Source organism: Carya illinoinensis, chromosome 3, assembly GCF_018687715.1.
Source record: "Carya illinoinensis cultivar Pawnee chromosome 3, C.illinoinensisPawnee_v1, whole genome shotgun sequence".
In the NCBI taxonomy this organism is placed as follows: domain Eukaryota; kingdom Viridiplantae; phylum Streptophyta; class Magnoliopsida; order Fagales; family Juglandaceae; genus Carya; species Carya illinoinensis.
This window is the reverse complement of record NC_056754.1, coordinates 46248285-46272998: the sequence shown is the minus strand read 5'-3', so window position 1 is coordinate 46272998 and position 24714 is coordinate 46248285. Positions and strand designations below refer to the sequence as shown.

General features: G+C 34.7%; 3 protein-coding genes across 14 annotated transcripts; 1 reads left to right on the top strand and 2 right to left on the bottom strand.

Moving 5' to 3' along the window:
• Window positions 1–1757: 1757 nt before the first annotated feature.
• Window positions 1758–6410, top strand: LOC122304416 (phosphatidylglycerophosphate phosphatase PTPMT2-like). 2 transcript variants are annotated; one of them, XM_043116689.1, is made up of 6 exons: window positions 1758–2275; window positions 3136–3258; window positions 3658–3751; window positions 3849–3931; window positions 4777–4878; window positions 5594–6410. In XM_043116689.1, exons 1-6 carry the CDS (start codon window positions 2081–2083, stop codon window positions 5858–5860), a joined length of 864 nt encoding a protein of 287 aa, XP_042972623.1. In that variant the 5' UTR covers window positions 1758–2080; the 3' UTR covers window positions 5861–6410. The 2 variants fall into 2 exon arrangements, with proteins under 2 accessions (XP_042972623.1, XP_042972624.1); XM_043116690.1 differs by having other exon boundaries at window positions 1760–2275; window positions 4777–4866.
• A 3921-nt stretch (window positions 6411–10331) lies between these two features.
• Window positions 10332–16011, bottom strand: LOC122304414 (NAC domain-containing protein 75-like). Of its 11 annotated transcripts, none has more exons than XM_043116678.1 (8): window positions 15873–16011; window positions 15397–15493; window positions 14420–14666; window positions 13938–14115; window positions 13088–13659; window positions 12269–12574; window positions 11896–12021; window positions 10332–11008 (listed from the first exon to the last, which is right to left on the bottom strand). In XM_043116678.1, exons 3-8 carry the CDS (start codon window positions 14543–14545, stop codon window positions 10919–10921), a joined length of 1398 nt encoding a protein of 465 aa, XP_042972612.1. In that variant the 5' UTR covers window positions 14546–14666; window positions 15397–15493; window positions 15873–16011; the 3' UTR covers window positions 10332–10918. The 11 variants fall into 11 exon arrangements, with proteins under 11 accessions (XP_042972612.1, XP_042972615.1, XP_042972616.1 ...); XM_043116681.1 differs by having other exon boundaries at window positions 15397–15487; window positions 15873–15964; XM_043116682.1 differs by having other exon boundaries at window positions 15397–15452; window positions 15873–15940.
• A 2308-nt stretch (window positions 16012–18319) lies between these two features.
• LOC122304413 (mitochondrial-processing peptidase subunit alpha-like) lies at window positions 18320–24172 on the bottom strand. Its single transcript, XM_043116676.1, has 13 exons — window positions 23994–24172; window positions 23055–23300; window positions 22658–22954; window positions 22393–22560; window positions 22109–22276; window positions 21900–21980; window positions 21674–21740; window positions 21290–21387; window positions 20400–20472; window positions 20229–20299; window positions 20026–20075; window positions 18885–18997; window positions 18320–18796 (listed from the first exon to the last, which is right to left on the bottom strand). The coding sequence occupies exons 1-13, from the start codon at window positions 24030–24032 to the stop codon at window positions 18744–18746; spliced, it is 1524 nt and encodes a 507-aa protein (XP_042972610.1). The 5' UTR covers window positions 24033–24172; the 3' UTR covers window positions 18320–18743.
• Window positions 24173–24714: the final 542 nt, after the last annotated feature.

Genomic DNA, 24714 nt, shown 5'->3' with positions numbered 1-24714 from the left:
AATATGAAAGCATGTTAATGGTGTTGCACTGAAAATTCAATGTTGGAGAATGGCATCCTCTTTTATATATATATATATATATATATATCAATGAAACAAAAAGGTGATTTAATGTAGCACAAAAGGACGTTATTATTGGTAATTTTAGAAGGTTATGCCCCACCAATTATCCAATATGCCATCTTATCCCCCGAGCTGTCAAAAAGAAGGATAGATTATTAGTTAGCTAAACTATGATCATTGAGATTCTATGCAATTTGCTTCACTTAATCTTATGGTTCAACTTATAATAATAATAATAATAATAATAATAATAATAATAATAATAATAATAATAATAATAATTTCTTTGTTCTAAGTAATCTCACTTACAAAGATAAAGAAATGGGTGTAATTAAAGTAATGTATCATAAAATAAATTAGAATTAAGAGTGGTTAGAGAAGTGAATATATTCCCTACCATGTAAGGGGAAATAAGGTTTATTAACTTTTGAAAAATGAGGGAAGAAGTTGAATAAAAATATTATAAAATTAAAATTTTTTAATTTTAAAGTTTGTAAAAGTTATATTGATTTTTATATTTTACTAGAAAATTTGAAAACGTTATGTTATTTTGATAATGATTAAATGAAAAAGTTAAATATTTAAAATTAAGAAATATTTTATATTTTAGTATTTATAAATAAAATTACCAGAAGTAATATCCAGTCTTATCTCTATTTCTAAAGAGTTTTGCTATATAAGCACAGTCGCGTACTAATCTGTGTATCAATACTAATTTATTCATACTTAAAATTTAAATTAATACTATTTTCAATAAAATCTACTTTTTGACCAATCACATCACATTAGTGCACAAATTAGTACACAATTGTGCTTACAACTATATTTTTCCATTTCCAAATATCTATTAAGGACAAGTTTAGAAAGTGATATTAAAATTTTTAGTTTTAAATAAAAATATAAAATATTATTTTTTAATATTATTATTATTTTGATATTTAAAAAAATTAAATTGAGATTTAAAAATATTGAATTATTTATTATATTTTATATGAGAATTTAAAAAATTATAATAATAAGATAAAATGAGATGAGAATTTTATATCTCATCCTACTTGCCCAACTTGCCCAAGAGTTCAGCATCATATTCTTGTGAAGAATCTTTTTAAATCCATTCAAGATTCAATTTATATTATTCCCGATTACATTAGATGATATGACACATATTTTTAAGATAATTTTATATAAGTTTTTCTCTTTTTTATAAATTTTATATAAGTGAGCACTTTAATTAAAATTAAGAATAAAAAATAATGTTGAATATCATTATGTAAAAAGTTCAATACATAAAAGCTTTTGACGATTAAGTCCCGTTTGGATATAGAAATAATTTTTCTCATCTTATTATTATATTATTTTTTAAATTTTTATATAAAATATAATAAATAATTTAAATTTTTTAAATTTAAAATAATAATAATATTAAAAATTAATATTATAATAATATTTTATTTTACTTTTAGCTTTTATCATTTCTATCCCATTTAATTACCTAAACTACGCCTAAGTTTTTAAAAAGGATAATACTACTGGACCGATAATAACCGATAATAAACCGATGAAGGGCATTTTCAGTTTTCTTTTTTCTTTTTATTTTTTTAAATATATTTAAATACTTTTTCTTTATATATAAAAAATACAGCAATTTAATAATATTCAAGTTCTGTCCTTAAGCACTAAGTAAAAAAAAGATAGCTCATGATTCCCCCCCCCCCCCCCCATCTCCCTCTTTACAAATCTCTACTCACCGAATCCAAGTGCCAACTATCATTCTCCAGAGTTGTAGGTTCTACTCACCCAACTTTCCTGTAGTTCCAAAAATTCTTTCTTTTCTTTCCGGTTGATTCCCTCGTCGCCTGATTCCTCGTTAATGATTATTCCCAAGTATTTTATTTAGTTCGTATTCTTTGTTCGATTTGGGGCGCAATCTGTGGAATTAGGGGTTTTGGCTTTTGATCGGGTTTTGGTGCTTTTTATTTTTTTTATTTCTCTCTTCTTTTTTCCCTCGATCCGTGGGATGAAGATTGAGGAATTGGAAGACGCGGAAGATGATCGGGTCGGCGACTTTTCGGGGAGGCATATCGTGAGGGTTGACGCGAAGAGAGCGCTGGTTGGAGCTGGGGCTCGGATCCTGTTTTATCCGACCCTTTTGTATAATGTGCTTCGGAACAAGATAGAGGCCGAGTTCAGATGGTGGGACGAAATTGATCAGGTGTCTTTTTTAATTGAACTGTATTTTTGGTATTAGATAAATACTATTCTAATGGTTGGGGTTGCATTTCTTCTGTGTTTTGTTGCTGAGAAATCTTAGGAAATGCAAAGAAATTAGGGCTTATGAGTTGCTTTTAAAGCTTAGGAAAAGCAAAGAAGTTGATCAAGTTTTATTTATTTTTTTGTTACATTTGGATTTATGATACTTATTCATTTTCTTTCTATGCTGTGATTGATTGCTGGGACAGTGTGGCAAAAGAAACGTAGAATTGTAAAATTCTGCTGCTCTGGCCTTGGCCTCCAAATGCCTCACCCTGCTTTTTCTGCAATCTCAAACAAGAGTTATACCTTGTTTTGAAAAAGGTTTTGAAGTTACGTTTTTTAGCGTTCTGGGTCTGGGAAAATAAACTTTACTTGCGAGTGGAGTCCAAGACAAACTCATGGTTTAGCATATGCCAAATTCTGAAATTGTAAATGAAATGATATCCAGCCTAATGATTTTAGTATTAAGTACTTATTTCTAGTTTCCTCAATAACTAAAAGGTTGGTTCTGCTGAAGTTGGTGACTGAGAGATGGCGTTAGGATAAAAGAAATTGAAGTTTCAGATTTTTGACGGCTCTTGCTTGGGGCCTCTAGAAAATACTTTACTATATTACCTTGTTATATATTGGAAAATAAACTTCCTACTCTTATGTTTCTCATCCGCCAGGCAGTGTTCTGTGGAATCAGCTGATAGTGAAGTTTGTACTGCGTGTATTGATGTTGTCATAGATGTACTTAAGTGGCACTTTGTATGGAGTTGAAAATGTATCTTTTGATTGGTTATGTTTAATTAACATTAATCAATTGTTATTTTTCAGTTTCTGCTGCTGGGTGCAGTTCCATTCCCCAAAGATGTTCCTCGCTTGAAGCAACTTGGTGTTGGTGGCGTTATCACTTTGAATGAACCTTATGAAACCTTGGTTCCGACGACCTTGTATCATGTGCATGACTCCTTTACACTATTTGCTTGTGTTGGTTGTTTGCTCCTAATTTTAGATTGACACATTCACTTTTAGGCTAATTGTTATTGGATTGTATAATGCAGGATGCTAATGTGATATAAGTACTGATCTTTTAATAAATAATTTTTAAAAAATTTTCATTTTAATTTAAGGTTTGTATTAAACTGTGGGGCAATTTGGCTTGTGACTTAATAAAAGTCAGAATGATGTTTTTCCCCTTTTAGTTTTACCAAATTTGATAATTTTTTTTTAAGTGAAACTTTTATATATTTACAGTGTCTATGTCAACACAGAACGTTGATTAGTTTTTTCTCTCTTCGTTGGAATTATTTCACTCTTGGAGATTCACCCATTTTTTAATTTATCAATGGCTTTCAGTCGCATGAAATTGACCACCTAGTAATTCCCACCAGAGATTACCTCTTTGCTCCCTCATTTGTGGATATCAACCGAGCTGTGGACTTCATTCACAGTGAGTGAATTGATCTCTTTGCCATTGTGCCACTTCCTTAGCTTTGTGGCGTGTTGATGGAACATAAATTAATTTTCCTGTTGCTTTTTGAATGCAGAGAATGCATTGTGTGGAATATCTACTTATGTTCACTGTAAAGCTGGGCGTGGAAGGAGTACAACCATTGTTCTATGCTATTTGGTAATACTATATTCCGTGCATTGTATTTATGTTCTGGTTTTTAAAATGTGTCTGTTTGATAGGGGTGGCAATAAGTGTTTGTGGGTCATGTTCGTGTCTTGTCAAGTTATAAATATGAGACTATATGAGTCAACCCGAACACGACCTGTTTAATTAAATGGGTTAGACTCTAAAGTCCTAACACGACCCATATAAATAAAAAGTGACCCGGCATGATCCGCATAACCCGTTTAATAATTAAATTTTATTAGGTTAACCTAGACACGACACATTTAACCCATTTCATACAAAAGGGTTGAGCTCACCTATATATTAATTTTTTTACTCAATTAATATAATGTCATATATAATACAAAAATAACTATATAAATTATTCACAATTACAACAAGGTTTATGATAAAATAATTTATTATCAACATCCAAACCAATAATATATGAGAAAACTAAAATTTTTCATAAAATAAATTTACATATTAACAAAAAAATTTAGATAGTTTGAGATATTAAGCAGTCAAAGATTAATATTAACATTACATCCCAATAACAATAAAGGCATATAAAGCTAATATTTATAAAATTTGAAGATAGAATTTATTTGTGTTATATGGGTTGATTGCGGGTTTCATGAGTTGACCCCAATTGACCTGTTTGTTAATTGTCTTATCAGGTCAACTTGTTTTGACCTAAACCCATTTATATCAAATCCAAACCCACTTATTTTGTGTTGGGTTCACGGGTCGTGTCATATATTACCACCACTACTGTTGGATAGATTTAATTATCTTTTACGTATGCATTTTGGACCATATGGGTGTGATAGAGTTATTTGGTTTATGTTTTGAAGGTGAGATATAAGGACATGACGCCTGTTGATGCCTTGGACTATGTGCGGTCTAGAAGACCTCGGGTGTTGCTAGCCCCATCACAGTGGAAGGTACATCATAAGGTGGCCTAAGAATGTTCTCATTGTGAAGAGAGAGTATAACTCTTAAGTTACTGGAGATTTTTTTGCGGCCCAAGTTTGCTTCCTTTTTTATTTTTTAAATCTTAAAGGAGTTACTGGTGGCAATTTTGAAAGTGCTGCAAACAGTGACTGGCGTTTAGGGGGCGTGGCTTTCATAGTCTCTATTTTCTTTTATTCTTTGGTTTTGGCTTCTCATAATTTCAATATATGAATCCTTCTCTTGAATAGGGGCTTTCTTGTATATTTTTCCTCTGTACTAAGGTTGCATCCCTCTATGCATTTTAATTAATTTTAATTACTCATCCAAGAAAAAGATTTAAATATAAACTCTTCTCCCATTACAACCCTATCTTTTGATGTTCTTCAAATATGTAATTAAAACTACCATATCCATTAGTATGAGTTAGTCAATCAATCACCCACATGTGCACACATAGATTAGTTTTGTCCCCTCCTAAAAAGCTCTGGCTTGGTCACATACTGCAAGTGTTGCCTTCTCTTTTTTGTCACCTTCCTGCCTAGCTGGTATTAACAATTGTATATGAATTGTGTACAAAATAGCTAGGATAGTGTTATGCCTTGCCTGCAAGTCAGTAGAACCATTTTGTTAGGATTACTTTGTTTTTCAAGTAGCATATATTACTGCTTGGATAACGTTTTTGCTTATGGCTGGAATGTCAATGATTATAATAAGCAGGCGGTTGAAGAGTACAGCAAGCACCAACCATCTACAACGTTTTGCTCTCCTTCAGGGGATGCAGTTCTGATAACAAAAGCTGATCTTGAAGGATATCATGGCAATTATGATGGTAATGCTGGTAGGCAGCTGAAAATTGTCCCTAAAGTGATAAGGGCCCGGCCGATGATAGCAAGGTTAACTTGTCTTTTTGCTTCCTTGAAAGTTTCTGGTGGTTGTGGACCGGGTCCCAGGCGGCTGCCAGTGCCAGAGGCACGTGCTTGCTAAGCCGCATGCGTCACATATATATTAAGGATTTGGTTACTTGTGCAGAAAAGCATTATGGAAATAATTTTAGAATTATAATCCATGTGCCACTGCTGCAATAGTGGTGTTTGAGAGAGAGAGAGAGTCAAGATTGTGTGCAGAGGCATGACTTTGCAGTAGCTCTGTGTTTAAGAGAGAGAGAGAGAGGGAGAGAGAGGGAGTCAAGATTGTGTGTAGAGGCATGACTCTGTAGTAGCTTTGTGTTTGAGAGAGGGAGAGGGAGAGGGAGAGAGAAAGAGAGTCAAGATTGTGTGTAGAGGCATGACTTTGCAGTAGCTTTGTGTTTAAGAGAGGAAGAGGGGAAAAAAGGCCCCGAGCCTTCGAGAATATGTTTGACACGGTGCTGGTGGGTGGGAGTCATGACCCGCAGTAGCACTTGTACATAAACCCTTTGTATTAGTCAAATTTTCTAGTTTCCTTTTTCACTTTTGCCCGTATACCTCCATGGTTTGTAGTACCTGTGGAACAATTATTTTTCATCATAAATTCAATCAGAATATTGTTGTTTTCATATTGACCGTGGGCTCATGTTGATCGAGTTAAGGCTACAAGACCAATTAGCAAGTTACCTCTTCCTTTATCTGTTAATATGGAGGGCTGATCAAGACCTGGATGCTACTGGGTACGTACGTATACCATCAATAAATTCTCCATGTGAATAAGGTGAAAAGGTTAAACGAGCAGTTGGATTATTGTGGCATAGTACTCTTGGTGAAGGAACTTTGAACAGTGTTAATCCTTGGCGTTTTGCTTGTCAGTTTGGATGCAAGGCCACATGCCAACAACAGATTAGCTCCCAGTGGTTGTCCGTACTACTCCCGCGAGTCCCCCGGACTGCACCATCATTTGCACGTATCAAAAAGTTTCTTTGAATTTTGCAGCTCTGTATAAAATGGAAGCATTAAAATTAGATAAAAATTGCTTTGATTGGTCATCTAACGATCTACTAACTTCGGTCCACGATCGAGAGAGACGACTCTCAGCCCAAATTATGAATAATGTTACGTAAAGTTATTGTTATATATATTTTTATGTATTTTGTTAATATAATTAATTATATTAATATTTTTAATATATAATTAATTATATTAATAAAATGTATAATAAAATACGTAAAATTGTGACTGTATATATAATTTTTGATATATATATATATATAAGTTGATTAACGTGCAGAAAAAGAATAAAAAATAAATATTTATTCTTTTCTATTAATCAAACCTCCAACATTATTTCCAACATGCAGCACGTGATCATGAGTTTTGTCAATATGTGTGTAGACACACACATGATAAGTTCAGAATAGCTTTGTTTACTAGCCTGACTTTTTAAATATATATATAATCTTTAGCTTACGTGTATAGATTCCTCTTCTTGCTTACATATCATATGAAAATGTTCTATATATAATCAATTCATGTCCTGATCTTGTTCTCCTTCCATTGTATGCATATAAATTTTTCATATAATAATATATACAATTAATAAAATGATATTGATCTTTAGGGCTCAAAGGGGCCATTAATCGCCAATTCCTACTGATTGCTGCGCGCATCCATCTTTCTGAAAGCAAAATTCCCTTTGTGACATCATGAGTTGAAACAAGTAGCTAGTTCTACTACCGATCAGTAGCATATATATTTCGATGGTACTACGTCTGGCATCAACCTACCCATGTATATATATATCATGTTTTTGCTAACCACTTTACGTACATATAATATATTGTTCCTTAATTAATTGATTCATTCTATCAAATTAAGGAAAAACTGCGCGCTGATGTCTCTACTGATCCAACTGCATGCAGAATATGCTCACCAAACCCTCCTAAATTCAACAACTCTATAGTCTATACTTCCTGATCAACGAGTCCTCTAATGCTATAAATAGATACCATGTATCTGATCACTAATTACAGTTCTTATCTACATGATCATGAGTTTTGAAGAAAAAACTGTGACCGACCCTCTTTACTGTACATATATTTTGATCACTGATCTTAACTCAAGAAGCTAGCAAGCCGTACGTACGTATAGATAGATTAAGTACCAGTAGTACTACTGCAAACCAGTAGACTATACTTTTCATGTTAAAATACGCTTGTAAGTTGCAAGAAGCAGTGAAGAAGCCTTCTATACGAAAAGCGGCAGAGCTATTGGGAAAGAATCCAAAACAAAGGAAAGAAAAAAAGATAGGGTAATATATAGTAGAGGGCCATGTTGTGATATTCCTACTCGCACTACAACAATTCTTCCTGCAACTTCTTTATGGGACCAAATCTGCACACCAGGAGCTAGAAAGCCTCTTAAATTGCTTGTAGTCTAGTTCATGGAACTATATATTTCCCTTCTGAAAAGCTTCCAAAATCTTCCATAAAGTGAAAGAAATGAATATCACCTTTTTAGGTTGAGCAAGACATATCACTCCCTTTTCTTTTTCTATTTCATGTGGAAAGAGACACTTCCTCTTCCCCACCTCCTATATATCATCCCCGCACCATTAATCCTTATATATAGGATCTTCCTCTTCTTCCTTTTTTTGTTGTTGTCTATTTTAGCAATTTAATTACTAACCCCAAGCATCATCTCTACACCACATTGTTTAGGTTCTCCAACACATAATTATGTATATAAAATGACCAAGACCACCACACTTTCGTTGCCTCTTCTGATGTTATATATTGACAGTACTCATGTTACTATTATCAAGAATATATAGTACCATGCACATATTATAAACATGAATTCATTCATCCAGTATAAAACACATTGTTTGAATCTCAAAAAACAAGAGGAAGGTCCATTAACTTTGTAATATTTTATGTATGTATATGTGGCATATATATAAACATGATATGTACATCTAATATAGGGATGGTATTTTTAATAATATATATATATATATATATATAAAGCACATTATTTGAATCTCAAAATACAAGAGGAAGCTCCATTACAATTTACTTAATTTGGCAATATTTTATCATGTATGTGTAATATGACATGCATGAAAGCTGTGAGAAACAATGCCATCATATATATATTGAATGTATCATGTATGTCAAGATGAGAAGTCATGGTCAGTCAACACATCATCGATATTATATAGCAGTGCAAACTAATGTCCATCGAGGCAAGAGATTTGATCCGTCATTTCAAACCGTAAAGTTTATTCTTGTCCTCTCAATCTTTATTCCCCTCAGAAACTACGATGAAGCTGCCTTGTCTCAATGTTGATTTTAGCTTTGCATGAAAGAAAAGATAGCATGCAGCACGTTACTCTCTCTCTCTCTCTCTCTCTCTCTCTCTCGGGGGATAAGCACATCCTCCCTACTCTCTAATACTGCGGAAAAAGCTCGAATCTAGAATAGAATAAAGCAATAAAGAAGGAAACCAAATAATAAAAACAAAGAGACTGACTTAAATTGTCATATCATCAATTGCTACTATGTGAAGATTCCATATTTCCAACAAGAGATTTTTAACCTACTTCCCTCCTTTCTGATAGCAGACCCAAAGAACCCATTACGACGCCTTTTAATAGAATGACAGCCACTTTAAGAAACTGATCCTCAATCAATATACATATCTGATAGTCTAGCCAAAAAAATGAAAAATAAAAATCAAGTTCATTCTATACTTAATGTATCTACGAGAAAAGCTAGCTCGATAAGGACCCAAAATTCTCTTTACCCATCCTAGCTTGTTATTGTACAAGCTAGCATCTATATATATATATATAGATACCAGCCAAAGCTCCCATGATGGTCTTTCTGGTAGTTTTTGGATCTTTTTTACATTTACTTACAAAGATATATAATTCGTAGATGAATAACTAAATTAATCAAATCTAAATATATTGGCCAATTTTGACAAAAACAAGACGCAATCGAACTCTAACGAGAATTTCTAGTCTTAAATTTGATGCACACCATTTATTATAAGCACAACACGGAAGGCATAGGCGACTACAAGTAACCCGTGATTAGGCAATATATTATCCACTCGAACACTACCTCCTCTTATATGGGAAACCATAGAAAATCTAATATATGTGTATATACGATAAATGTAAGTTTACAACATGATATATCACATCAAACATTTACAGATTTATAGATTTTTTGTGGCTAAATATTTGTTTATATGCATATACATAAATAAGCTGAAGATATGAGATGCCCTAATGAATCAATTATCCGGCCCCCATGCAGTTAACTTGATTATCTGTTTATTAAATTAACCAACCAATAATGACTGGGATTTTGCATCGGATCATGCATAGAGGCTTAATTTGGAAATCCATGTGAAACACTTACGAGTGATCGCATATATATATATATAACTAGTACGAAAATGATCCATTATGTCGCATGCATTAATTCAGATTTCAGAAATTATATTTGAAGGAAGTGTAAAAGTGAAGCATCACAGAAATAAAGAATTCCTTAAAAATATTCATTTCCACTAGGGTATCATATGAACACTTATATTTTAGTATCTCAAAGTGACTAATGACGTACAGCACGATTGACAAAGTATTTTTGCAATTTGCACAAACTCTCTTGTATTTGTTTGTAAAGAACAAGATAGATAAATTATACAAACATCTTAATTAAAATAATAAAATAATAAGAATAGCCAGAAAGATGATATTGTAATCATAATGGTGATGATTTTCATGCAGGCTGGGTTTCTTTTGGGTCTTTGGTTCTCCTTCTATCTGTCCGAGAGAGTGCAGCCTTTCTTGGTTTCTTTTCTTTTTTCTTTGTTTTTCCTTTTGTTCTTTCTCTCTTTCTTTACAACATGGACTGTTGCACAGGTAGTTCGGTTGAGCGCCATCAGAGCTTAGCCAGGCCCCCAGTAAAAAGAAAGAAAAAGACTGGACTAAGGATGCTTTCAGCTTGGCCTCACGTTGAAAAAAAAAAATAAAAAACTTGAGAGGAAGGTTTCAAGTACTAATGATGATGATAATGATATTGTCTGTAAGGGTGTCTTTTATTCCCTGTAATTTTTGCTCCTACCCATGATGATCTGGGTTGTCAGGGTCAGGCCAGAAGGACGAGTACTTTAGCCAGTCTACCTCTTGAGGATTTGTGATGGATGATTCCTGCAAGAAAATGTAATTAGCTTGTGAAGATTAGATTTAGGAAATAAAGTGAAAATTATACTTAAGAAGCAACACAGAAAGAAGCCGCCTCTTTTAACCCTTTTCCCCCACAATCAAAATGTACGTCTGTTGCTGTGCCTTGGTCGTAAGGCCACACATGATGAGAAAAAGATATCAGTCACTATCATTCCTCTTCTTTCAGAAAAGAAAGTAAAAAGAAAAAAGAAGACAAACTGTTTAAATTACTTGCCTAATTACGTTCCATTAGTGGTGTTTATTATCATTTGTAGCATCATGTATTATATGGAAAAAAAATGTTTTTCCAGACCTTCATGAGCTCATCTTAACAGGAAAATAATATGAAAAAGGAAACAGTATCCTAGGAAAAGTTGTTCTTAGCTTGAGTTTTTCAACAGGAGAAAGGAGATCGTGTCTCTTTAATTTCCAAAACCGACCGACGCTTCTGGACACTTGCGATATTCTGTTTTGAGCTTTTTGAAATTCATCAACATCATATATCATTCGCTCTTTCCATTGAGGTAAAAAAGAATGTCTAATAAAATAATACTCTTGATATGCAAATTACGTGCCTTTATTAGAGAGGCCGGGGGAGGTTGAAAATATAGTGTATACGTACACACATACATATCATTATGAAACCGTGCATGTACCATAACATGGGAAAATAAAAGATAAAGTGAAAAGAAAAAACAAAGTCGATTCTCTGGTTTCTCTCTTTAATTTATATTATTTAACAAAGAAATTGATTATCTTTATTTTTGAACTCTTTTAATACGTGTTTACTTTTCTTTGTTCTCTCCTTAGGCAGAATTATGACAAATATAGCTAGGGCTCATGCATTTCAGGGTCAAAAAGTTCATGCTCACCTCTTTGATATTACTTGAAGTGCAACCCATTATGAGTTCCTCCAAACCGGATGCAGACCTCCCTCCCAGTTTATGATGCTGTTGCTGCTGCTGTTGCTGTACTTGTTCTAGTTGCTGCTGCTGCTGCTGTTGTGTTATGCATTCGAAAGACAAGAAGAAGAAATAAAAGGTGCATCTTAATTACGTCTTCAACAAGGATTTTAAAGTGAAAAGAAAGTTTGCAATTTTGCTGACACCGAAAATAATTTGAATTACTGAGTGTACGTACTGAAGAGATAAAATATATGATCCACTGTACATGGTCACTGAATTCATATTTTATGTGTATATATAAAGAGATCAAAGTACAAGGAAAATGGAGTTGATTGATTACCTGGAAATTTTCATTTTGGAGCATTATTCTGGAGATGTGGTAGGAGTCTTGATCGAGAATAATGGAGGTATGGTGGAGGGGAGGTGGAGAGATGATGGTGGAAATGGGATGTGAAGGCCTGCTGATGTGGAAGGCTGTGGTCGCAATTTGATGATGTGGATGGTGATGTTGATGCTGCTGTTGGTGATGATGGTCATGGGCCATAGGATGATGTGGCCTCTGGTGATCCCTCATATCTTCGCACGTGCCACCACCACCTGATGCGCCTGGGGCTTCCCTTGCTGTTGAAGCCTCTCCTATCCCCACCTGCAATGGACACCACCTGTGAAGCAGTTTGCTAGCTTGTCCATTTTCTATATGCAAAAGCTCGAGCATTAATTTGGATTTCGTGTAACCCTTTTTTTGCGTGGATAAACAGGCTTTAGTTAGCTGACAATGATAATCAAGAGAGGTCCATTGAATTTTGATGCTGCATATGCAAGCAATGGGTATGTATGAGAAAAAGCAACCCTAAAACTTGGTTTCTTTCCTTTACTCTTAATATTTTTGTTTGTGAAGTCTACGACTGGTTCGATGTCAAAATCTAATTACTTGTAAATGTTGATCATCAAGTCATGCAACATGCTACATATATATATATCATGAGTAAGGCTCGCGATTTAATTCATTTCGAATTATCAAGCTGAAAAAGATGCAAAACTTTTAGGTTATATATACAGCAAACCGTATCTATAATTTGTTTGATCAAGAAGATGTATGCATGGGAGTTTCAGATCATAAAAACCCATCTATACAGAAAGAACGAGCAAATGTATATACCTCATCAAAGCTTTTCCTGAATGGGGCGAAGCTAAAATGGTCGGATTTAAACTGTTGATGAATGTCCATGGCAGTACTGTAACTTGATATTGGAGCAACCCCAGATGGTGGAGAAAGTTCGTCTCTCAGAGGAATTATTTCCCTGGAAGAACAACTCCCACTCCCACTATCTCTCCTGCTATTAGGCTCACTGCTTGCTTCCCCAGTGGTAGCAGTACTTCGATCAGACCAATTGCATTGCCTTGGCTGCGTCTGATAGAATATCTTTGAAACAACAAGCTCTCCTTCCTTTTCTTCCTCGTGCTGACCAAGGTGGTATTGATGCATGACCCAGTTGGTCTTTTCTGGTTTTCTGTTCTTGCCAAAATTAGTGTAAAGGACGAGTATTTTCTTGCAACCCTTTTGTTTTCCATTCACCATTACAGGCCTAGTTTTTCCAGTCTTGTGCCACCTTGTTTCTCCACCCTGTAAATCGCATTCGGTTTGAATTTTTCTCCTCTTACGTGTCCCGGTTGTGTAAGCTTTCGATGGTCTGTGGAAGAAATGTTTGCTCAAGCCATCTCTTGTGACTCCTGCAAGAAGAGTGCAAAAAATAAATCAAAGTTAGGTTGACTTAGGTGTAACAAACTGCAAGACGTACAAGCACTGTGATTCTTGAAAGTCATAACAAATAAATGGGATAGAAGCATGGAATAAAAATAAACCCAGTGCATGAAGTTTCCTTTTGTTGGAGACTTTAAACAAGAGTGTTTTTAGGATACTCAACAACATTAAATAATTGATCCGGTACTTACATATCTATCACACAGAGAGAGAGAGAGAGAGAGAGAGAGAGAATTAAATTTCTCACCTGGTAGTTTTTCAGGATGGGTATAACAAATCCCATCTTCTCCTTCAATAGTAGTGATAAACTCATCTATCAGAGGGTGAGATTTCATGTCTTTCGCCTCCACCTTCGCTTCAAGATGTTCTATCAATTCTTGGTCTGTAGGATCAAATTTCACTCCTGCAGGTAGACCTAACCAGTCCTGCAAACTCCATTCAAACTCAGGTAAAAATGAAACCCAAAAACGAAAGAAAAAAAGAAGAACAAAAGCAAGGAAAAAAAAAAAAAAAAAAAAAGAAAAGAAAAAGAAAAAGAGGGCCCTTTAATCAAATTCGCTAGATTTTATTCTACAAGAAAAGCAGTAACTATATCAACTAATTATATATATATTCGTCTAATAATGGAACATTAACAAACATGCACATATATTTTCTTGTGTGAGCGAGGATCTTCATGTGTCAAAATCTTTGTATTGAATCCAAGAATTATCACGAGATAATCCCTACCGGCTTGCCTTCGAGCTTGTGTCCACAACCAGGGCATTGCTTGGATCCACACATCTTATGCTCTTCGAGCTTGGCATCGATAAGATCAGAGCTGCTAATGGAGCCCACAGTACTACTGTTATTCATTGCTTTTAGACGTACGGAAGCCTATCTATCTTCTTTCTCTCGAGCTGACGAAATTATAAGCTTCCGTGAAATATTTATCTGCGTATGGCAGACCGCTGCTCATATCCCAGATATTTGCTCTCTATATGTATAAGAGAAATCATAAGGTTGATTGAGATCTATGCTACAAAAGTAAAGGAAAAAGAGAATAAAATAACTATATGGGTATTGAACAATACGACGCTTCAAAATATAAACTTTTGCTGTGATTTTCAAAGGTCATGTATCAGACAACGACAACCTCGGATTAATTATGGTTCGATCAGAAAACAAGAAACCAACAAACAATCGAAACAACTCTGGAATAAAAAATAGCAAACAAAATAAGAGAGATTGAACACATGTTCTTAAGCATGTGAATTTACCGGAAAACAAATTCAATTTAGATCGAGAATTTCAGCAAAAACCAGATGAGTTTGCCCAGAATAGCAAATATGGGTATGTTACCTAGGGTATATCTGATAAGGAGAAGAAGGGGAGAGGAGAGGAGGGAAACGAATTAGGAAGAAGGAAGAGAAGAAAAGAGTAAACTGTCACGGCTCGATTGAGCTATAAACCTGCTTTAACAACGGAAAGAACCACAATTCCCTCTCTAGCTACTTTAACTGAAGCCAGTGTGTGATAGAGCTAGTGAGAGAGAAAAAAAACAAAAGAAAAAGGTGCTGTCCTCAAAACCTACATACCACCTTTAAGCCTTTGCCAATTTAAGAAGCGCAGGCAGGCGGTTTGTGTATGTGCGCTCTTGTGTGTGTGTGTGTGTGTGTGTGTGTGTGAGAGAGAGAGAGAGAGAGAGAGAGAGAGAGAGAGAGAACCCGGCTGGTGTTTCTAAAGCTCAAGGGGTTCTTCCACACCTTTGTTTGAGCCTTGACTACAAAAGCAAAAGGGAAGAAACGGCCATCACAGCTGTTACTAAGGCACACATTCAAAAGCAAGATCAGGAAACCCATCTCAGTACTGTATTTTAGTTATTTATATATGATCTACTGAAAGAATATCAATATATAATATAGGAAAATATTATATTGTTCACCATTTTCATGGTAAAGGGGTGATATCGAAAAAGTTATAATATAATTATAACTGTACCCCCTCAAAAAAAAAAAAAAAAAAAAACCAGAACTTTGAGTGATAAAGAAGAAACCAGTAAAATTAGTGTCTTATAATAATTTTGCATAACAGATTATAATTAGGAGTAAAATATAGCCAAAATCTTCTTCAGGCATATATACATGGGGGAGCGACGGGGAAAAGACAGTAATATAAGGGAAAAAGAATGTTAGGAGCTCACATGGTTTTGAACTGGAGTGCTGATGATTATGCTTTTGCCATGAATGTTGCAGAGAGAGAGAGAGAGAGAGAGAAAGAGTATTAGGAAGTTGCTTGATAAGCAAGGCAAATGAGCAGTATACTTGATGGACCACCACCACCCCTCTTGTAATCAAGAATTATATAAATCATATATATATATATATATATATGTAATATAAAAGATCTACGAAGCTTCAGGCCGAAGCACCAAACATTTCACCACATCTATCTGAAATAAGGGTACAATTATACTTTTTCTGTACTATTTTTTTTCCCACTCATTTTGGTTTCCCTTTTGGCCTTAATGTGACGTTATTTCTATTATGGAGAAATCTACAATACTTCCCACATACAAGAGAGTTGTGATTTCTCAAAAAAAAAAAAACAGAGAGGGAGAGAGAGTTGTTCACATGAAAATTGTAGACCCCAGCACTCTTGTGGGCCCAACCTGCAGGAAATTCTTCTATATCATGCCCTTAAAGTACCTTCAATATCAGATGATCATGGTTTGCATTCACGTTTATAACATTCTTTTGAACAGTCAAGAGTATATATAATGATGAAGGGCCAAAAATGCAGGTTTTTGCATCACAGATGGATGGCCATGATGATTGCTTCTTTGTCTATTTTTTCTTTATTTTTAATTTGTACGTAGGGGATTGAGTTCAGAATTGTCTATCTGCATTAATTATGAGAGGAAAATATATAATATCCAAGTGGTAAGTATATATATATATATATATATATATATATAAACACACAGATCGATCAGGGCCAAAACCATTCAAATTGTAGATATGATCCTTTGATTAAATTTCCTCTTTTTGTACGAAGAATGAATAATCAGCAGAAAACTCAGATTATGATCCAATGAGCTGACCTTTGACTAAACAAGCAATTAATGGACCCCACATATCTTAACTCGGTTTCTATATATATTCTCTTGGTTCTTTGCATGTTGCATAAATATCTTGATATTTATCTTTATTATTATAAGTTAAAATAAAGGATTATTTAATTTCCCTTTTTTTTTTTCAATGGATATTAAATGAACCGATCAGGAATGTCATGTATGGTAATATTCAAAAATGCGAATGAAATATTCGAGAAACTTTATTTATTATTTATTTTTTTAAAAAAGTAATATATTATGGGAATATATTCGCACGAGAAGAAAGAATAATACTTTGTATGTATTAAAATTGAATGAGACGTAGGCATACATGACATGATAAAGTTCATACGATAGAACGTTAATATATATTTCATTAATTGCATGCCATCCCCATGCATGCAGAAACGTTTCAACTGATCATGTCCATCGATCGATCCGGTCTTTTACTTCAAATATGAGTGCCGAAATGTTTATTTTTAATTATAACTATGTATGTATTGATCTAATGCTAATATATAGATCAGATTTGGATTCTTTAATATTATATATATATATATATATATTATTATATATGATCTTGAAGCGCATCGGGCGCATGCAACAAAAGATCAAAACGATGTTGTTAATGTATATATAATTATTATACATGTCCTCAAAATTAACAAAGCATTTGAGAAGTCTAGCGAAAAACAAAAAAGCAAGAACATTAGTAAACAAGCAAGTTTCTCATCATTGTGTTTGTGTGTGTGTTTTCCCCGACCATTAATACATATTTTTTTGTCCATAAGATTGGATTGAAGTGAAACAGATCAAAGCTAGTGAGTACTCCACATATAATCACAAGTAAATAATATTAACGGAAAAAAATGGGAAGTGAAAAAAGAATAGATCAGAGGAATACAGATTGTTTTGAAGCTTCAAAAAAGAAAGAAAGAAAAAGGGGCAGAAAATATGAGGAAAAACAAAAATAAAGAAAAGCATGTTCGGATAATATTGTGATTGGTCAAAACAGTTATTTTATATTAAAAAAATGATGCAATCAATTACTTTAATGAAATATACATAGAGTAGGTAAAAGTGACAATGTAAAATTTTTATGATGCGTTGATGTTCCAGGAAGAGAGAGAGAGAGACAATATTTATGTTTTTGCAGGTGAGTGGGTATGACTCTGGTGGTGCCATGGGGGAAATTTTTGATGTTAGGTTTATCTAATATTAATGGCCCTTGGCTCCTTGCTTCTATTTCACTCCTGTTTGATCTGCTTTTGACCTTAATTGGAGCACCTTGGATTTTATTTGGAGGTCAAAGAAATAAAGACAAACAAACAAACAAACTTGACATTAAAAATAATTTTGTTTTTCTAGTGAAATGAAGGAAATTTAAATCAAAATGAACAATGACATGATTGAACCCAATGCTTTAAATTTAATGAATTGATAAAACAAAGAGATTTGGCATTTTACTGATCTACCACAAGTGATACAAAGGGTAGGATAACCAACCTTGGACTTTGATTAACCACACATCTAGCTTTAGGATTACATTCTTCTTATTTCATGACAATAGAATAATGACTTAGCCAAAGCAATCTTTTACAGTAATTCTTACTGACTATACAATTACATGAAGTTCTATCACATTTCTTCAAACAGAAAACAAGCACATAAAAAATGATCAAACTGAGTTTGTATATCTCCCATTCTTTATAACACCATAATAGGGAGTTTAGTCTATATCAAAAGTTAACCACTTTTGGCGGCCTATCTGCTCTTTATACAGAGAAACTGGTACGTAAAAATTCCACCTTTTATTTTCAAACTACAATTGGCAGTATGAGAACTTGAAGAGGGCACTAGTTGAATAATACAGTGCAAGCAAAGCAGGCCAGGTACCTGCGCCTTCTTACACATGAAAGCAGCTTCTTTTTCTTCACACGTACATGAAAGCCATTTATTTCATTTTGATCGGAACTTGCTGCTGACTGAATCGTAGCTTGGAACATTAATAACTGCAAAACGTAGAAGAAGAAAACGATAATCCACCACTGAAAACTGATAAGTTGGGAAAAGAATTCTCATGTAACAGGAAAAAATTACCATCCCCATATGATGCCATCGTGAGAGGGGAAGAAAGAAGCTTTTGGGCAATTGAAGCAATGTCCTTGGCAGTAACTTGATCAACAGCTTTCAAGAAATGATCCACAGGTTTCCTAAAGAATGAAGAACATATTCATTGAGGAAAGAAAATATAATTGTACTTGAAAATGTAAGAAAACCTAACCATGCAAGTGATATTGGGTATTAACACCAGCAGTAAGAAATTACAAATAACAGAGGCCCCAATGTAACCATTTGGTTCTCCACATCATCGACAACGATAAAAACTAATAGAAACTAAAATTTTTACAGAAGATGGAGAAAACTTCTCATTGCAGTAGCATTCTGATTACATAACCTAAGATGGATATTATAAAAAGATGTGTTAAGAAAAAATAATTATGACAATAGCAGAGGGTGGATCATTTTTTAATTTATGAAAAAATGGATTTTATAAATATTTTATCATATAACTTATCACTTATGACCCTGGATTCTTAGATAATGCTGTCCTAGAATGAGCTCTCCAAATCCAGCAAACACACATTTTGTAAACAAGTGGAAGGGGGAGGGTTTAAAATCTGGATCCTAATTTTTGACAGTGGGGGTGTCATCATAATCCTGACAAGCCATCATATATTCATTTCAGGCTCCCAAAGGTAACATCTGTGGTCCTGACATTGTTCCTTAATTGTTGCATGTATTCTCTTCTATGAACTTGAGCTGCATGCTTCGTCTACAATGTTTTTTTTTTTTTTGTTCATTTCATTTGTAACAAAACACAGTAGAAAGACGCAATCCAACTACACAGGACCTACAATGTATTGTACATCTCATTTCTACAGTAGAAGCATGACATAACAAGCACTTTTAGTTGGAGCCAAAACCACTGCAATTTCTGATTTTCTTTTTTCATTTCATGGTAAGACCAATATAAAACTTGTTCACACAACTCAACTCATTTTCTGTCTATTCACACATTAACACAATGAAAACAACCTACTATGCATGTGGAAAATATATATATGGAAGGGATATCCACATACAGTGCATGGCATAAACACAAAGAAGAGTTTATTGTGGAGTGATGCATACACAATGTAGTCTACAAGTTCCTGGATAATCATGACTCAGGCCATACCTCTCACCATAGATCAGAAATTGTCTACCCATATCTTCAGATGCAAGGATCTACAAAATACACATATATATACAAGTTATAACATAAATAAGTACTTATCAGGAATAAATAAATAAGTAAATAATATTGATGTGGAAGCGACAGCAGCAAGTATAGAAAACTTGGAGTTAAGATAAAAGGAATGCAATTAAATGGCCGCATACTCTGGATTCCAAATTAATTAGGATGGCCGACTTCATTGACTGCTTGGCACGATCTAGCTGTACCTGGTCAACTGCAACAGGATGGGGGAATAACATGTCAGAAACAAGGTCAAAGATTTAGATGTGGCACTGAAAAGACAACGATACCCAACATAAAGGTGTGGCAGCAACCTTCTCCAGGAGTTGCAACTGAGATAAGCTCGTTCACCACTACATCGATGGCTTGTGACACAAAATCAGAACCCTGAATTCAGAAAAAAGAACTCTTTAAGTGGAAATATAATTGTGGACAGAACAAACAAATAAGATCCAGAAATAGGAGCACTCTAAAGACTTCCAGGAACCCAACAATTATAAAGATTTTTCTGAAAATGGATAATTGCTTGCACATGACCATGGCAAGCAAAGGACAATATTATCTTTATGCAAGCAGAAAAGAAGGGAAATGAGGTCTGTCTTGCCATAACAACTTACCAACAGATCACAATACCTCAAGGACAAGTACCATAAAAAACAGATTGGAATCATGCCGTCACTTAACCATGCTACAGAATCAAACAGCTTATATTAAAAGAGGGGGAAAACAGACACAGAAAGGAGAAAAAACACCCCCTCAACCCCATATTGAACCAAAGCAACCCGTGTCCAACCTAGATTAGACATCCCACTTTATGGTATAATAAAAACTACAACCTTGTGCTTGTTAACCATCAAATATGCACTTCAGCTTCTGAGAAGGAAATAGCATTTCCTTTCCCTTCTTGGGGTAAGAAGGATAAAACAGAAATCATTTGTACATTTTCTGATCTTTCTTCACCCATATGGGATACCCATTTTGATCTCTCAAGGGTACATAAAAATAGACTAAAAAACAATTTTACGTCATTCTCTGGAGAATCTATGGAGGACTTTGATTTTTGTTTGACACTGAATACATACTAGAAAGAAAACCAGTAAACATGCAGAAAATATAAACTGAGATATTCCGCTCTTACAATATATCATGAAACTATAAATTTCTGATCTACTCAATTAATAAAAGGTGAAAAGAGATGGTTCACCGTGGTAGCTTGGATGCCAAATATGCCAGTATTTTTGTAGATGCAGCTGAATGCAGAAATTGACTGAAATTGTGGATACTCATTCAAAACACGAAGATCTGCTCATCATATCAAGCATACTTTAGATTACAACTGAGAAAGAACCAAAAAAAAAAAAAAAAGGAAAAGAAAAAAAGGACCAAATGCATCAAGGATCTAGACGCATAAACCAGTTTTGTTACAAACATAAAATAGAGAAAACCTAATAACCATTTGTTTTGTAATCTATTAACAACACCATTTAAAAAAAAAAAAAAAAAAAAAAAACTGATCTATGAACAAGTTTCAAAACCAATAATTTAAATGTATTATAGGTTGCAGTCACACAAGTATTTGAGAACCTACATAGGCGTGAATACATCCCCTTTCCAGGTCCACCAGCTGAAAAGGATCCTCCACCTCTCAACAGCACCTACAGTAAAAGATTTATTATTGCTTCCAACATTGAAGCCAAGATAAAGCAGAGAAAAATAACATGAATAAATATTGAGGAACCATGTCAATAGCAAAACCAATAGAAGATTTCAGTTTATAAGCACATGGATTTACTGGAAAAACTCAATATCCAGACCTCAAGCACAGTCAAAATTATAGCTTCCTTCTCCTTATGCCAGCCACCAGGAAGTTCAAATGCAAGAGCGAAATGGGTTCTCTGGTCAGGCAAGGGAACATCAAGGTTAAAAAACATCCTAGATGGAAGTAAAATACCAGAGGGAAAAACTTACTTTTGATAAGTAAGATGAGAGAGAAAAACTTAAATGGAGTATTTATGATACACACCCCTGATTCACCTTGACAACGATAATCACCTCCAATGTACACAGATTTAGGCTCGTCAGGACGAGAGACACTGGGTAGATCAGATAAAAGTGGTTCAGTGACAGATATCAGTTCATCGTGTTCAACACCAGAAGCTACAAGTACCATCCGAGGAGCAGTGTAATTTTCCTGAAATTGTGAAAGAAAGGCTGATTTTAATATAAACAATCCCAACTAATGCTAAAAAGACAAAAGATGTACTAGTACTATTTTAATATTGATGCACAAACTTATCGTAGACTTACAGCAACAAATTCCTCTAGAATTGTACTATTTAATCTGTTTATTGCAGATTCTGGAGCTGAAAGTGGATTAGCCAGAGCACCAGAGTAACCAGCGGAATGAATTGCATCCAAAAGAAAATTGTGAGGGTTCTTAAAAGTTCCACTAATCTCGGCCTTCAGATTATGAAGCTGCAGAATGTAGATTGTAATTTTAGCAATCCTAATATAGTTGAAAGAATGCATAAATTTCAAGCATCGAGTCCAATGATTAAAAAGAACTACCTACCTCCTCATTGACTTCCCAATCCAGGAAAATTGGATTCCTCACACTGTCAATAAGCAGCTCTACCATTTCAGGAACATATGTCTTCAAAGCATTATAGGTGTAACTCATCTGCTCCCTAGAAGATGAGGCTTCCACATTGCCACCAATTGCCTCCACTTCACGCACAACTCGCAAGTGGCTCCTATTTCTTGTTCTCGTAAAGGCCATACGCTGCAGCAGATCAGTGGCTCCCATTGATACTGCTGTCTCATAGATTGGACCACAATCAACATATAAACCTATTGAGGCTACAGGATTCTGGCCAAACAGAGGAAGCAAAGCCAATTGGATGAACTATTTGATTCTCAATCCATTCTATGAGAACCAATACAAAAGAAAAACTCCAAAACATACTTACAGCCGATGCTTCAGAGGCTATCTTGACACCATTTGGGAGAGTAGTAATCATGGTTTTAATTGGTTCGATGTGATCAGGTAATGACGGTGGGAGAATGACACCTGCAAGTGGGAAGTCCAGAGGTGGTAAAGACCTGGATCCTCCTCCAGTCAGCCAGCCTAGGAGACCCCCCGAAGAGGATGTTGGCTTTGTGGCAACGGCACTCGAACTTGCAAATCTGCCCGATGCCCAATTGCACGTTCGACCCTACTCAAGGTTTAGCAGCAGAGCGCAATAAGCATATAACAAATTATGGGCACTATCAGCTAAAGTCTCAACGCGCAAATGCCATGAAAATAATTAACTTATTACCTTTGACACTGTTACATAAACCCAACTTTATTGCCAAGTTTGAACAGACGAATATAAAAAACGAAAACCCAAATTAATAGTGATTAAAAAAAAGCCATAATTAATAGATCAATCTGCTGCCTAGTGCATGCAAAAGGAGACGAAGCTTTTACGTTGCAGTTGATTCATTGAAATGAACCGTCAGGCCCCAATTCGAATTTCATCGTTCACTTGTTCTACACATTATCCTTTTTTTTCACTCATTTATTTTCTCTTCTTTTTTTATGTGATTTTTTTCCCCCTTTTATCTTAGCTTTATGTGAATTATAGCTAAACACATCCGAACAAAGAGTCACAAAATATTAAAAAAAAAAAAAAAAAAAAAACACGTATCGTGGTCATTTACTAGGCTGCGAAACTTAAGTTGGTGCATAATATTTTCTTTTCCAACATTTCCGCGGGAACCAAACAGTTAAACAACTATGACCACATCGAACATCTAATCAAGAAGATATTCTTGGTCATGAGATCACAAATAAATGCGAGATCATATCCAATGGTTGGAATTAGCGTTCTTTCTTGAGAGCAAGAGTCGAAGCTGGGACTAACCTTGAGAGCCCTGACTCGCGATGAGGCGGCTCGGAACATGGTGCTGGTCGGCCGGTAAAACCCTTTAGATAGTACGGAACGACTCGTGGAGTTGTGAGGCTCAGGCCCAGGCTTCTCGGAGGCTACTCGCGGAGCAAGTTGGTGTTGTGGAGAGGGGGGGGAGATTGGCGAAGGAAGAGGGGACAAGTGTCGGGTTTCTAGAATCACGTGGGGGAGTATTGTCGTCGGGCTGAGCTGTGGACATCGGGCAAACCAGATCCGTTCGATTGAGGAATTTTTTTGTGAAGTCGGCTGGTGATTGAATCTCATCCCTCCGATGAGTATACCTGAAGTCTTGATTGGATCACCATAAGAGTGTCAAATCGTGTTCATGGATTGTGTTTATGTCGTGTCAAAACATATATATTATATTATATAGGTCAATCCTAACTCGACCCGTTAAGCTTATCATGTCAAAATCTCAAATCCTAACACGACTTATTAACATAACGGGTCTTGTCGTGTCAATCCGTTTTGATCCATTAGTGAATATTATGAAATAGGTTAACACAACACAATACAGTCTGTTTCAAACTGTTTATGTAAATGGGTTGAATAAGACCAAAATTAACAAATTTGAGCTGATTAAATTTAGCATAATTTTATCTAAATGTTAAAATCACAATATCTATAAAAATTATAAAACTAACTACAAATTCAAAATTACAATCCAAATAATAAA